Source organism: Octopus bimaculoides, chromosome 19 (assembly GCF_001194135.2).
Source record: "Octopus bimaculoides isolate UCB-OBI-ISO-001 chromosome 19, ASM119413v2, whole genome shotgun sequence".
NCBI lineage: Eukaryota > Metazoa > Mollusca > Cephalopoda > Octopoda > Octopodidae > Octopus > Octopus bimaculoides.
In genome coordinates this window covers 30325930-30342961 of record NC_068999.1, presented here as the reverse complement: position 1 = coordinate 30342961, position 17032 = coordinate 30325930, and the positions used below count along the sequence as shown (strand labels likewise).

At 36.8% G+C, this 17032-nt stretch overlaps 1 protein-coding gene across 5 annotated transcripts in view; it reads right to left on the bottom strand.

The window, feature by feature from the left end:
* LOC106869951 (E3 ubiquitin-protein ligase Mdm2) overlaps positions 1–17032 on the bottom strand; it is a 109459-nt gene that overhangs the window by 63763 nt on the left and 28664 nt on the right. For all 5 annotated transcript variants that reach the window (XM_052974827.1, XM_052974825.1, XM_052974826.1 and 2 more), the window contains one exon: positions 1728–1771. In XM_052974827.1, coding sequence (XP_052830787.1) covers positions 1728–1757 — 30 coding nt within the window. In that variant the 5' untranslated portion in view covers positions 1758–1771. The remainder of the gene's footprint in view (positions 1–1727; positions 1772–17032) is intronic.

Below are 17032 nucleotides of genomic sequence, written 5' to 3'. Positions count from 1 at the left end.
AACAAAAAACAACAACGTGAGGACGTGATACAGATTGTGTTACTAGACGCTCGGGAAAGGAAAGAGAGAGAATATGACGTTTCGAGCAGAGCTCTTCGTCAGAAACAAGGAAAGTCCAAAGAAGGGAAAAACGAAGGAAGAAAAAAAATCACCACCCATGTCCACGAGGTTACATTGTGGAAGGACCGGAAGGGGAAGGGGTGGAGGAAAATTTCTTTCTAAGACAGGAGAGTGCAAGAGGGAGGTTAGTATGTGTGCGTGTGCGCGGGTCCGTGTGTATGTGTGTGTGTGTAATAACAGAACGTGTGTGTACGTATGTATGTGTGTGTGTATGTGTGGTTTGGCTGTTTATCTGTTAGTGTGTGTGTGTGTGTGTGTGTGTGTGTGTGTGTTTGTCGTGTGACAATGTGGAAGGAATTAGTAGCAGGAATAATTTGGGAGTGGTTGTGGACAATGGTCAGTAGAAAGTGGGCAGGCAGTTTATGAGTATGTGTGTGCTGTGTGGGAGTGATTTTCTAGCAGTGTGTGCCTGTACTTTTGTGTGCGTGTGCGTATGTGTATATATATGTGTGTGTACGTATGTGTGTATATGCGTGCGGTTTGCTCTGTGGATCGCACGTTGGTTATTTCCTGTGTGCGTGTATATGCGTAGTATGTGTGCGTGTATATGTTAATGTTTGTTGTGTGTGTATGTGAGGGTTCATTTGCGTGTATGTCCATGTATGTATACCTGGGTGTGTGTGTGAGTGTGTGTTGTATGTGGGTTCATTTGCATGTGTGTATGTGAGTTCGTTTCTACGTGTGTGTATGTGTCTTGTGTGTGTGCATGTGTGTGTGCGTGTAATGTGTGTGTGTGTGTGTACATATGTATACTTGGGTGTGTGTATGTGTGAGTGCGTGTTGTGTATGTGTGGGTTCATTTGCATGTGTGTGTAGACAGGGGGTTGTGTGTGGAGGTATATGCGCGTTTTTACATGCCTATGCATGTGTATGCGTATGTGTACGTGTGTGTATGTGTGCGTGTGCGTGTATGTGCACTCCTGTGGAGACTGTTTTAGCTGAATTCATGCTGCAATTACTGCCAAAGTTTTTACATCTGGATGCTCTTCCGAACACCAACCCCGTTACAGTTTGGACTGGATGTTTTTTACCTGGCATCAGCACTTGCAGGGTCACAAAGTAACTTGCTAGGCCAAAATCCTTTTAGGGGGGAGGGAGCATTGGAGGTGATCTTGTGTCAGATGATGAAAGGTTACAGTGAGACAAAGAGACAGAAACAGGTGTCTTGCTGCAGAAGAGGTACAAGGTTACCCGTCTAATCTCATTAAATATATCAACATAGTTATGTGTAGAACAGCCATGTTATAGTGACAACAAAAATGTTACCGTCTAGTATTGTTACTACTTATATCTCTCTTAAAGATTTTAGAACTAGCTTCTTGGCTCATTATGAGATCAGCAGCTGTCTGCTGCTTTTGTCTATAAATATGGTTATATAACAGTGTATAGGCAGTGTTCATATATATATATTTATACATCTTTGTGACTACATACTAGCCAATGTGACAATATGTAGTCATTGTGTCTGACACACATATGCAGCTATGTGACAGTGTGTAAAGTGCTACATGCAAAAGTATGTAAGATCTAGTCACTCTTTCTTACACTATACAACAAGCATTGAATATTAGATCTATGTAGCAGGCTTAATGCAAACTGGAGCTTACCTGATAGTCATCAGTTAGATGGTTTTCCATGACACCACAGAGATCTAGAAGTAAAAAATACATCATCATGTCATTATATCTATTCACAGTAGTAATGTGAATTATGTATTATACTGTATGTAAACTAAATCAGTTGATTCTATACCAAATCCCCACCACCCCACCTGTGACACTACACCTATAAAGGTGTCATCAACATATTGCAGCCACAGGGTTGGTTTTAGTGGTGTTGATCCTAAAGTCAAATTCTCAAAGTATTCCATGTATATATTGGCTATTATCGGTGATAATGACGAATATATATCAGATATATATCAGAGTACTTTCTGAAATAGGTAGTTTCTACACAAAAAGTGATTTCCATCAAGTTTCCTATTGGTATACTAGTGATAGGTGTCTGTCACCAGTTTTTCTTGAATCACTGATACTGCTTCATCAGTTGGGACTTCGGTGAACAGACTTATCACATCTAGACTCACCATCTGGTTGGATCCAATGGGGGTGCCCTTGATCAAATCTGTGAAGTGGATGGAATTCTTCAAGTACAATGTTGACTTTCCTGCTAATGGACTGATTATATTCACAAGGAAGCGGCTCAGACATGATGAACTTCTACAGTTCACTATAGGTCTTAATGGAATACTATCCTTGTGAATCTTAGGAGGACCATACACGTGTGGTAGCTTACTGTAGTGTTGAGTCAGTTGTCTGTACCTCATTGGTATAAAGTGATCATTATTCTTGATCAAGATCTGTGACAACTTCCTCTGTTTTCAGAGTTGGGTCTTTCTTTACTTTGCTGTAGCTACCATCACTTATGAGACTTGCCAATTTTTCAGAGTAGTCAAACTTGCTCATCACCAATGTAGCATTTCTCTTGTCCACACTAGTAATGTCACGATGTAACTAATAAGGTCTCCTTTTACCACAAGTTCCATCCACTTTAAGCAATCAACACTTTTTAATTTCTTTTAATTCATTTAGCACATCACGTACTCCTTCCCCACCTTGATTTTCAACACTGAGCTCATTCACCTCCATCCATTCATCTTCTCCTACATCCACACTTCTTTCTTACTCCTTCAGCCTTATTTACACCCTTTCACAAGAGATGGCCACAGCTGGGATATATTTCTTCATAGGTCTGCTTTTTCAAGTCTGACCTGAGATTAGAGAACTACTCATTCATGAGGACACCTGCCCCAAGATATCTGAACCTTCTCATAATGCACAAAATTGTTCCTGGTTATTCCATTCACAGAGATTTTTACATTGACTTGGCAAACCCTGTCCAAATCATAGTTGCTTCAGTTAAATTTCTCCCACATAAACTCCAACCTACCATCAGGGATGGGAGAATTAAACTGTTTGTGTGACAAATAAATCAAGAATGAAACTAGAAAAACAACTGAAATATGTGATGTAGGTGTAAACAAGTTGTTAGAATCACTAAGAAAAGGAAGCCGACAATTATTGTGAATGGAGGGAAATATAAATCAATGTAAGTAGAACAGCTGTGTATGAAGGCTGGAAAAGAGAAGTAGAATTCATGTAATAACAAGTTAAATCTAAAATGGTAACTAAGTAGAAGCTGGTACCAGGTAAATGAAATGTGTCTATACTTGCAGTAGTATCCAGTTGTTCCAAGATGCTAAGCAATGACAACTCAATAATCACTAACTTTAGCTACAATTATATCTTAACAGGTCTATCAATAAACAGTTACAATAGATAAAATGTAGCCAATACTACTACAGGATACTACATACAGGACATTTCTTAAACTGTTGGCCAGACTGCAGCATCTACAGTATATTCTTATAATTAGCTCATTGCTATTATGACTATATAATTCTAGCAGATAGTGCTAAAGTCAATAACTTATGTAGGGAGGCATTTCTAAAGCCAAGAAACAATCTGATAAGATAAACACTAACATTGGAAGTAGAGGATCTAAAACCTAAATCTAAAATGCCAGACAAATCTATATTTTTACAAGCCATTCAGTTGGAATTTATCCAAACTAAATATGCAATAAAAGCTAACTACCTATGTTACTACTCAGTCAGTATTTACTATACAGATATCATTATTTTAATGTCCAGTTTTCCATGATGGTATGTATCAGTTGGAATTCATTAAGGGAGATTTTCTAAAGCTAAATGTTCTATTTAATGTCAACCTACAGCCATTTCCAAGCAAAGTAATGTTTTCCCTATGGCCAGCCAGGTTTTCATGGAAGGCTCGCAACAAAGGATGCTATGTGTATGACATTGATGCTCATTCATAATTACCATATGATGTTAAGAACACACACGTACACTTTCGTGTACACTCATATGCATAAAGTTTCATTCAGTTTTTCTATAGAATACCATCATAAGGCCTTCATCAGCTCAAAGCAACAGCAGCATGCACTTGCCCAAGGTAGGACTCAAGTAGTAGGGCTCAACCAGAAACCATGTGAGTGAGAAGCAAGCTTAAACTCAGTCTTGGCATATAAATATGCATTTATATATACACAAGCACATACAATACATATATCACTCATATAAACTTTATAAATAGTTACAATAGACAAAATGCAGCAAATACTACTGCAGGATACTACAGGACATTTCTTAAATTGTTGGCCAACCAACAAATGGTTACATGGTCTGCAGCATCTACTGTATATTTTTATAGTTAGCTCATTGCTATTACCACTATACAATTCTAGTAAGTAGTTCTAAATTCAATAGATATAATGCTTGCCACGCAATCCACTTTAGTAGATTTTGATGGTAGATTATAGAGAGAATGCTTTTGATATAACAATGGGGTCATCTGACTCTGCACAGGTCACAGACCTAGTTGGAATATATATCCTTTCATTAATCTAGTCTTCCTTTTCCGGAAGTAACAGGGTGTCTATATAGGGATGATGCCCTATTCTTTCTGGACAGAAGTAGTAAAGTACAATTAGAAAGGCATAGGAAACATTTCTTTAGATTTTTTTTTTAAATTCAGGATTAAACATTATTATGGGAAGAATTAACGTAGAGTAAATTTTCTTGACACTACTTTCTGTCTTGATACTAGATTATTTGAACCATTTCATAAGTCAAATGATTATATTATGTACATAAATGTGGCATCCAACCATCCACCCTCAATAATATTTCTCTAAGAATTTCAAGGTTATCCACTAATAAAAAATTTTTCAAATTACATGCAACTTATAATGCTGCTTTAGCTAGGGCTAGGTACTGTGAGAAAATTCAATATATACAAGAAGCAGGCATACACAACACTGTCAATTCCTCCAATAATAATAAACATTGTACACCATCACAATGTTATGGTAGGAGAACTTACAGGTCTGGAAGAATTGGTCAAAGCAATGAACTACTAACGAAAACTCAGACACACATGACACAATAAATTATTCCAGTCCTGTACAACACACTATATTAAATAAACCAAAACAACAGATATAGGAATCATGATGCCCTCTGGCTCAACCCAATTTCAATTCGTATGTTTCAACCAAGATCGCTGGAAAATTTTTTGCCATTTTAGACAAATGTTTTCCTAAATCTAATAGATACCATGCTATTTTTAATTAGCATACTGTGAAGATATCCTACGTAAACTCTACTAATTTAGAGCAGCATATGCACCACATAAACAATAGTAAAATGCAACAACAGCTCAATAACCCACCTACTGGATCTAGAAAACATAAACATCTAAATACCAATGAAGATGTAAACTGCAATGAAAAGCACTAAATACAACCAAATTGTGATAGTAGAAATGACTATGACATAGCTAACACAATAACAATATCAGAACATGAAATCAGAAGTGCAATATACAAATAAATATATTAATTGCTCAGGCAGAGAAAAATCAAAATGTCCATTGATGAACCTCTGTATGAGTACAAATCTTGTATATGAGGTCTGATCAATAAGTATCTAGACTGTTGTCATAGAAATAAAGCTGTAGCACACAGAGTGAAGCCACTTGGCAAAGATTGACCATGAACTCTGCTGTGCATGTGCACAAAGTTTTAACATTCTAGCTCACTTCCGCTGTTTAATGTAGTGCTTGGAAGGAAGGTGTGTTGCTTGTGATCATCGCATTGACCATGATAGAGAAAGTTGTCATGGCGATAGCTGCTCAGAGGCCTAAGAAAAGTTGCAGAAAGTGTATGGAGAGGAGTGTATGAGCCACACACAAGTGTACAAGTGATTTAGACGTTTCCAAGATGGCCAAAAAATGTTGATGTTGATGAACATTCTGGGAAACCCGCAACCAGCAGAATTGAGAAAAACATTGTGATGTGCATGTGGCTGTGAGGAGAAATCATTGAATCTCCATCTCTGAGTTATCAGAGGATGCGCAGATTAGTTACGGTTCAGTCCAGTCCATTATCACTGAAGATTTAGGTGAGACACATGTCTGCCAAGTTTGTGCCAAAACCGTTTTCAGCTGACACAAAAGACACACGGGTTTCAGATGCACAAGATTTCCTTGATTGTGTCAAGAATGATGAAAACATTTTGAAAACTTTACATAGGCCTCTTTACATAGCAAACTTTACATAGCAAAATTTGATGCAGATTTTCTGCTCAACTGTCTCTGTCATGGTCAATGCAATGGCCACACACTGCACACCTTTATTCCAAGCACTGTTGTAAACAGTGGAAGTGAGCTAGAACATTAAAATTTAGTGCCATGCAGAGCAAAGTTCAAGGTCAGCTTTACTGTGTGTGCTTTAGCTTTGTTACTATGGCAACAGTCCAGATATTTATTGATTAGACCACGTATAAATGTACCATGCACACAAGGGGAAGACCATATGTTTACAGCGCGCATATGGCTGATTCATTTAAGAATCATTATCACAACCATGTTGCCAGCTTCAAAAGAATCAATAAGACATTCAACATCTTTGGCCGATTTTGTGTAGCAACTGACAGAAGATAAAATTAAGTATAACATAAACTGGTCCATATAATATCATTTCCAGGAGATGCTGACTCTGCTCCAAGGAATCCTCGTCTATTCCGTGGACCAATGAGAAGATCATTAATAGAATTTCTGAAAGACTCTCAAGATGGCTACATGCATATAAATGTACTTTTGCACAATGCAGTGGGAATGAATCCAAGTAACTGTTAACCATTTTTCAACTGGTTAACAACACACAGCTGGAAAAGACACTTTCCTCGGGTTAAAATGCAGTAATATAGTTCTGTGTAGAACTGCTATGTTATAGTGGTCAAAAAATATTATTGATATGTAGTTATGGAGACATTGCAGATTTCCGATGCAGCGGAAATATAATTGTTAAACAGAACATCAAACATCTCAAGTCATATACAATATTATTATCCAAAATCTTACAGCTGTTTCTGGGATATCCCCAAGTATGGGATATTCCGTCACCAGGGACAAATTGGGGAAAAATATGGAAAATGAGAATGATATATATCAATAAGACAGCAACATACAGGAAGGGAGTAAAAGAATAAGGAGATGGAAAGGGAGAAGAAAAAAGAAGCATAAAAGTTCATAGTTCAATTTTCTGAAGTTATAGAAACCAGAGCAGGAGTCCTTAGGTGCAATCCTGTGTAGATCCATGAGTATAAGTCTTTAGGTGCAATCCTGCATATATTCATGTTGATTAAAGTCCTGATATAGTAGGCATCCAAAGAAAAAAGCACGAACATATCAACGTTCAATAACAGAATGGTAGCAGAGGTGGCTATTAATTGGTAAAAGTAAAGAAAAGAAAATAGAAAGAGGAGATAGAGTGAGGTAGGGGGATTTTAAGGATTGGCTATAGGATAAAGTAAGGTTCATATGTGTTAGTATCTAAAAATTGTGTAAGGAGTAGCCAAGAAGACAAGAGAGAGGATGAGGAGGTAGAGGAAGATAGGGTAAAAAAAAAATAGAGCGAAATGAAAGGAATTTAAAGAGAGTAGTAGATGTCTGGTAGTCTCAAAGCCTAAAGTTGTTGGGGAAGAAATTTGGTATTAATTGCTTTTGTCCATCCTGACTAAGGTTAGAGGCTGTAGAATTTAGCAATGGGGCTGTGTGCGCGTAGGTAGTCAAGAAAGGAAGAGCTAGTTGAATGTTAAATTATCTATGAGTGGGAGTTAGAGTTAGGGATTTATAGCAGGGGATTTATTGGGTTAATGTTTAAAATAAATTAAGGATAAATTAAAGAATTAATATTTATCTCATAGTGTGATGAGGTACAGTAGATAGATTTGAGGTAAGACATAAGGTAGAAATAAGAGTTATAGAGATATAGAAGGGGTATGCGTTAATGATCATTGGGGTTTGTATGTGGGTGCTATTTGTGGGGATGAGCTTACATTTAGATTTATGAAAGAATTTAAAAGTGCAGAAGAATTTGTGCTTACAGGTAATGAAGGCCTTGTATTTATTAAGCAATTGTGGTGAGATGTGGGTTAGAATTTTGAGAGCTTCTTTTAAGCAAAGTCCACAACTAGATTGTTGGCCCTGATATGGGGTACCCAAGTCTATTATAGCCCAGGAAAGTTTATACTGTATTTTTCTATTAATCAGATGATGTATGTGGCTGGCAAGTGACGTGGAATTGCTATTCTCTTTATATTTAAACGAGTTTAAATGTGCGTAATACCTATGTTTAAAATTGGTACTACAGGAGTTATTTACCATGTTGTGAATAGTGCATCGGTATACAATGTTGAATCTTCTGCATTGGGCTTGCAGCAGGCAATCCGTCCCAGATCTGCAGCTGCAGTTATCGGTTCTCCCGTGGTTAATTCGAGAGAGAGACATGAGGTAGTGCTGGTAGAGGTTAGGGTGGTATTAGGTGAATTGATCGTGATATTGCTGCTATTATTACTGTCGTTTCTAGTATCGGTATCAATGCGAGCATTACCTTTATTATTATTATCATCATCATTATCGGCGTCGCTGTTGTAATTATTATCATTACTAGTATTATTATTAGTAGCATCTTTTTCATGGTATGTCTACTATATCAGGACTTTAACCCACATGGATATATGCAGGATTGCACCTAAAGACTTACACTCATGGATCTACACAGGATTGCACCTAAGGACTCATGCTCTGGTTTCTATAACTTTGGAAAGTTGAACTATGATTTTGTATGCTTGTTTTTCCTTCTCTCTTTCCATCTCCTTATTCTTTTACTTTCTTCCTCTATGTTGTTGTTTTATTGATATACACCATTCTCATTTTCCATATTTTTTCCCTAATATGTCTCTGATGACGGAATATCCCACACTTAGGGATATCCCAGAAACAGCTGTAAGATTTTGAATAATAATATTGTATACGACTTGAGATGTTTGCCATGCCTTAATGTTTGACATCCTGTTTAACAATTACATATCCGCTGCATTGGAAATCTGCAATGGCTCCATAACTACCATTTCGGCTATAATCTTGGAGCCCCAATAATCCGTTACAGCACTTACCTAACATACCTAATCGTTAAGATCACCTGTGAACTAAACCCCCATACTTTGTATATGAATGTATGTATATATATGTGTATATATGTATATAAATGTGTGTGTGTGTGTGTATAGATAGATAAACAAAGATACATACATACACACAACACATATACACAAATATATAGACATACATGCATACATATATAATTACCTATAAATACATATGTCTATGTATCTGAGAAGCTCACTTAGCAACCATGTGATTTGGGGGTTAGACCCAACAAATGGACAAGAAATTACAGAAATTAATGCTGGTGGTGAATTTTCATAAGAAACTCTCATGAGGAAGCATTTCTATCAAACAAAATATCTTTTATTCCACTAAAAGTTCTAGCTCTGAACATGCACAACATTGCTTTATGGATCAAAAGATGAAAATATAAGGCTTATTGTAGTCTACTTGTAACATTATTTACACATTAAAAAGTTTTGATTGTTAAGTCTTTAATCAACACAAATTTGGTGTAACAAAATATTATTCTGTTGGGAGTTTTAAATGTGATTCAGCTGGTAAAATATATATTCAGTTGTGCAACCTGGATCCATTAATGTTATTAATATCTCAAACCAATATCTACATTTTGAAACACACAATCAATAATTTTTTTACAGTTACATCAAAAAATACATGACTCAATCTGCTTTCTACAATTTTGTTGCAACAACTTACAGCACACACAAGAGAAAAGCTGAAGATCAGGTGACTTATAATGATTATGATGGTCTTATGTACTTCAGATTACAATAATTACTACATCAACAAACTAGCACAGACCACTGACTTTGTTTCATGTATCAACTGCCAGGTTCCAATTTTAAGTTTAAAATATATCATTAAACTCTTTAATACTATAATATTAATAGCAATACAGTAATATTATTATCAATATTTTTAATGGATATGTATATGTCTCCTTGTTTATTTTATATTTCATTTATTGCAGACCTTTTATTGTGAGGTCTTGGTCTAGCTGCACCATTTGCATCAAAGTAAATCTAGAACTAGAAGGAATTCTTTTGTTTCCCCTACACTATTTGATGGCCTAAGTACATGCTCTTTTGCTTAATGGTTATAGCAGGCCTGAACATAACTTAAGTGCACCTTGCTGTGTGTGCGTGCGTGTGTGTGTGTGTGTGTGTGTGTGTGTGTGTGTGTGTGTATGCATGTATAAGAGAGAATGTCCCTGGTGTAAACAGTAAAACAATGGAGAGCAGCAACAATGTAACATTAAGTGCCAACTATTTATCTATTTAAATTGAATACACAATTAAATAAAAAGAAAAAGGAACAAAAAAAAAATGGAGTCCTGAAATGTCTAGTTCATGTCGAGACATGGGTAAACAATCTCTGTCTCTACTCTGCTCAATGTACGACAAGATTTAGCAGAAACAAGCACCCACTTGTGCAACTTGTGAACTTAATAGTATATATTTGTGGGGTTGGAGGGGTGGCAGCAGACATAAAACAGTTTGAAAATAATCTTTTACTTCAGATGATGATGGCATTGACTTGGAACTGTTGGTTTTGAAAGAGTGAAAGGACAATGTGGAGATACAGGAAATAAAACATTAATAACATTTCGATTAAAGCCACTAGAGTAAATTGGAAACAATGTGAAATCCTCTTTCTGTGCCTGTGAAGTAGTAAAAATCATGAGTCGTTTGCTGGTTTGCTCATTACTGAATTCCTCTCAGCATCTGGACAGTTGAGACATAGCAAAGAATATGAAAGAATATTGAATAAAAAAGTAAAAAAGATTTGGCAATTTGGCACAGTAGCAGTGGAAATCTGAAGGGGACAGAGTAGCTGGAATTCTAAAGTGGATAGAGGATGAGTTAAAGGAGTTGGACAGAAAGACAAGAAAGCTTCTAACCATGCATGGAGCCCATCATGCATGTACAGGCATTGATAGCCTACACAAGACAGCAAATGGAGAAAGTGTGGAAGACTGTGTGCATAGAGAACTTGCTGAGATACCTAACCTAAAGTAAAGAAACCTTGCTAGATGTAGTAAGACAAGAGGGCATACTAAAAGCAGGGAAAAGGGAGAAAACAAAAGAAGTACAAGAACATGAAGAACTACACAATAAGGTGTTACGCAAACATTTTCATGTGGACACAACAAAAGTTGCTAGTTGAACATAGGTGGAATTGGTTAAAGAAAGCATTAAAAAGGAGATTGAAAGCACTATACTTGCAGTGCAAGACCAAGCTTTGACCACAAATTAAAGGGTCAATCTTAGAAATGAGCAAGTGTCTCCACTGTGCTGAATATGTAATGAACTTGATGAAACTGGTGCCCATATTGTAAATGAATGTTCCAGACTTGCCCAAAACCAGTCTAAGCCGCAATGACATGATGGGGTAGCAAAAATTCTGCATTAGAAACTGTGTAAAAAGAGGAAGTTAGGGAGAGGTAAGACATGGTATGACCACTAACCACAGAGAGTGATTGAATTGAAGACTTGCAAAATCCTGTGGGATTTCCCAATTCATACAGACCAGTTGCTTGAGCACAGCAAACCAGACATAATGGTGGTGGACAAAGTAAATCACATGTGCTCTGTAATTGATGTTGCATGCCCATTTGACTCATGGATAATTAAGGAAGGTGAGTGAGTAAATGTGTACAATCCTATAAAATAAGGGATAGCCTGAGTGTGGAAAGTGAAAAAGGGGATAACAATGCCGATTACTGTTGGAGCTGTAGGGACAGTATCGAAAGATAATGGGAGGAATGTAAAGAAAATGGGAATAGAATGTCCACTTGGAGATCAGGACCAAACCAGACCCCAAGCATAAACAGCCACCAGTCTGAAGGCATCCCCATCACTGCTGTTCACATCCAGGACCACCAATTTACCTTTTGGATCTAGGGAGATAGTCCTTATCTTGAGATCCAGACATCCTTGGAATAACACTGCAGTTCCACCGCACCCTATTTCTGGTTGACATGGAGATAAGTAAATCACATCTCCTCCAAGAATGGGTATGAAAGACCATCAGTTGGAAAGTCTGGTTTCACTGATAACCACTATATCTAAACTTAGTGGCCTGGGGCTATTGACTACACGGTCCCGTTACCAAGGCGACCACAGGCTATGTGCATTCATACTGCCTATTCTGAGCAAGACCATGTTTTTTTTCAGAGAGAAGAATGAACAGAATCACTTACCCTATTTCTCTAGAGACAGATGGTCTGACCTGGCTATTTGTTGGTGTATCTTCGAGTATTTCTTTGTAGAGCCTTTTATTTATAGTCCCACAGAAATTTCCCATTCCTTTGAGATGTTTTGCTTTCAGTTTGTTGTAAGTTTGTTGCACTGTTTTTATAATTCTTATGTGAACAGAAGTGTTATGCAAAGATGTGATGGATTCATTTAGAGCAATGTCTGTGTATTTTTGAATATGTTTTAGGTTTCTTGCTGTTTGTGCCTATGGCCATGTAATTAGTGATGCCTTAAGAGTGCTGTTCATGTTGTTGATCAGGAATGCTAAGTGTTTTTGTTTGTTGAGGTGTTTGTAATGTTGAAGATGTTTCTAGATGTGTTGGTGTAGAGTATGCAAGTGTGTGATGGTTTGTTGGTTTCTGTGTCTCCTCCTCTAATCTCTTCATTTTTAATTTTGTTGTTGTTGTTGGTGGTGCTGCTGCTGCTGCTGTTATTTATGTTGCTGTTATTATATTGGAGGTGTCTGCAGCAGCAGCAGAGATTTTCCTTTTCTTTGCATGGAGCAGAAAGCCTATAAATGGTTTGTTTCACCACAAATGTAGCATCTTGGCTTTCTACCCTGTACTGCTACAAACAGCTGTGTTCTATTAGGTAACTTGATCAGGTCAGGAATAGCTTTTATCCTGTCCAGATCAGTGTGTAACTACAATTCTATGCTCATGCCTGACCAATTCTTCTTTCCCATTTGTGAACTAGCAGAAATTTAATTTTGTCCTCTGTGCTGTATAGAATGGTTGCTACCAGCAAAGAGAAGTCTACTTCTGGTGGTACCTCTGCTACCTTTATTTTGACACCCTTTTGACCAAGGTATGTTGGAATTAGCCATAGTTCCCCACTTTTGAGAGTTGTTGTAACATTTCCTTTGGCTAATTCTTCAGTTGACAATCTTAGCTCAATCTTAGTTTCATGAATGTTTGTGGTGGTGGTGGTGGCAATAGTGTTGGGAACAGTGGTGAAGTTGTGCTTGCATCATCTTTAAATATACCTTGCTTGTCACTGCTACTACTGCTGCTTCCTGTGCTTTGGTTTTTGACCACATCAACTCGTGGTGGGAAAGTTACTCTAATAGCCATCGCTTCCCTCAATTTGAGAAACCATATTGATATTTTTGTTTTAAAATATTAAATTTGCAATTTGAAATCTCAAAATTCATCCTTAAAGAGGGAATTCTTGCCACACCAGCAGGCCCCTCTTGCAGCAAGCCAGGTTATTTAGTTAACAGTTCAATAAAACTTGGAATACCAACTAATAAAACAACAAATTTTAAAGAAAACTTATGTGCCACGAACATGCATCCTCTTGCTCCAGACACAAAGAATGATGATGATGACAATGATGATGATGACAACAATAATAGCAGCAACAACAAGTTTCTGATTTAGGTGCAACGCCAGTAAATTTGAAACAAGGAGGTGAGTCAATAACATTAAACTAGCAAGTGACTACTACTTTAGTTTATTTAACCTGGAAGGCAATAGTTGACCTCAGCACAATTTCTACTCAGAACATAAAGAGCCAGAAGACATACAGCAAGGAATTTTGTCCAACACTAACAATTCTGCTGATTTATTACCCGCAGAATAAGTATCAAGTTAGAAGTAAACCATTTTTTTTTTCTTTAATCTCAAAACATAATCTTTGGTTTTTAATAACCAAAATCTCACATTTTTAATTTTCGTTAGTGCCAAACATAAATCTCTTCTTGCAACACAAAAACATATTTAGCTTCAGTCAAGGGAACTATACTATGAGACATCATTCATGACTGTACACAATCCCAATTGACATTCCCCACAAATTATATTCAACTATGTTGGGAAAAGAAAGACAAGTTAGAGACAAGACCCAACCAACCCTGACACTCACTAGAAGCCTTCACATCAAAGCTGCTTTAAATCCAGTATGTTGTTATCAAACTTTTGAACTAAGAGAACCCCACAACTAGTAAGTTAATCAATACTGATTTAGAATGGATGTAGCAAATAAAGACAATTTATGGCAGAGAAAAAGCTATCTACAAAATACTAAAACAATTTGAATATGAGAGAGAAAGTATTAAAATACTAGTACTGTATACTATCTATGAAACTATCATAGAGATTACAACATTGATATTGATATAATATTGGTAGATAATAACATAAAAATGATTTTATATTTTTTAATAGTACAACAACTACTAGCAGCCTACCATTTTGTTGTCAATGTCTCCTCCATTTCCGCCTCTTCTACCCATCACTGTTACCCATCACATTCATACTCTCTTCTTTGTTGCCCTTCTGGTCTCCCAAGAGGCAAGATAACCTCTTTAGCTCTGGTGCTATAATAAAATTCATCCAATACACTTTTATAAGGTGGTTGGTGTTAAGAAGGGCATCAAACCACAGAAACCATGCCAAAACACGTAACATATAAGCTAGATCGAATTACTGCCCTCTGACCCACCTACAAGCATGTGGACATCATGCTGATAAGGATAATTCTCAAAGAAAATTTTAATCCAGCCTGAACTCAAATACAGTGTGTGCGTTTCTTTTCCTTTGCTATTTAACAGTGGTGGGCACAGCTAACCAAAAAGTTAGCTTCGCAAACGCTAAACCGCTAAACAGATAAAAAATATTAGTAGAGCTAATGGTAACTGATAACTTTTATCATATGAATTTAACTTCAGTTTGGTTTTTGGGGGCTCTAAAACCCTTAAAAACAGACCTAGAGAGTTGAAATTTTCATGTAGATTAGACAGAGCTTTCCAAAAAGGTATAGCATACTAAGATCAAGGTGTATGCAAATAATTAAATGAACAAATGAAATTAAACATTAGTTTTTCAGCCAACATACACTTTATTTACTGTACAAAAAGTATTAAAATGAATCAAAAAGGTATAGTATAGTATAGGTATCATGCCAAGATCAGATGACGATCAAGGTGTACTGCTCTGACTGAGCCTTCTCCATTGCCTCAATGTGATGCTGGTTGCCCTTCATAAACATCAGCCTCTCAAAGTTATCATCTACCAGGTTGGCTCTCTTGGCCCTCAAAATATCCTTGCCTATAGAGAATAAACACTCAACTGCAGCACTGAACGTGTTATACTTGGTGAACAAGTCGATCAAGACCGGCTCACCCTAAAGGGCCACTTCAGTAAGGACCTCCTTCGAGACAACCTCCAAGTCTTCACCAAGTTTTGCATCATGGACAACACAGAGCAAAGTTCTTTTAGTATAAGAGTAAAGAATGATGGTAAATAAACCGCAAACATAAAAAAAATTTGAAGTAAGAGTAAATAACAGCGAAGACAAAACACCTGTAGTCAAAGACAGATTACAACTTGCCTAATAATTACATAATGATGTTTTACATTAACAGCTTTCTAACATTTAGATTTACAGAACATCAAGGAACCAATCATTAGACATACACACCTATATCCTCAAAACTAGCATTGCATTGGTTCATTTCCATCCATAATATGTTCATTCCATCAATTTAGTTTATCTAAGTCCAATACAGTTTGATAACTTAGTTGTTTGTCACATCCAAACATGACACACAAGGAAACAGAGGGAAATAGACATATACATACAGATACAGACATTAAACTTTTCTAACTCAGTCATTCAATATTGTGGCTTGTCCCCTGGATATTGTAAAATGATATTCAGTGAGCTTGATATCAAATTTATTATTGGTACTATTTAACAAACTTATTGCAGACATTTGATGGCAATGTTCAATAATGTTCAACTGAGAAAGTCTACAAAGTAAAAATTTGAGTTATATGATTGGACATGTGTCCCTCACACAGCACTAATATAAATCTACAATTTAATTATATCAGTATTTAAGATGGTTAAACAACCAATGACAACATATGATTATAAATGTACAAGTGTCAGTGATATTTTAAGAAACAAGTTCAGGCAATATGTCTCAAACTAAGAAAACTGCCATAAAACAAGTTGAAGCAAATGCTAATTGACAAAGAAACAAATTAAGTGCCTTTTGAAACAGAAAGCGACTTTCCAGCCCTCTTCCACATGCACATACATGCTCTCTTATACACATGGACGTGCACCTTCATTTTGGGATCACCACTACTTTATTATCTTCCCTTCTTCCTAGCTCTCCTGTGTGACTCCTCTGTCCAGCATTCGCCATGATAGATCGCTAACCACTACACATTCTTTATTTTCTCTCCTTGTTCCTTTCTGTATTCCTTTCTGTGGAAGAGCGTAGGCTTGAAACATTAAAGACTTTTTCACTTCTCGGGTGTTAAACTAATACATCTGTTTGCTGTCTACACCACCTGTCTTCCTCCTTTTTTTTTTTTTTGTGAATTCTTCCCTATATATATATATATATATAACATCATCATCATCGTTTAACGTCCGCTTTCCATGCTAGCATGGGTTGGACGATTTGACTGAGGACTGGTGAAACCGGATGGCAACACCAGGCTCCAATCTAAATTTGGCAGAGTTTCTACAGCTGGATGCCCTTCCTAACGCCAACCACTCAGAGAGTGTAGTAGGTGCTTT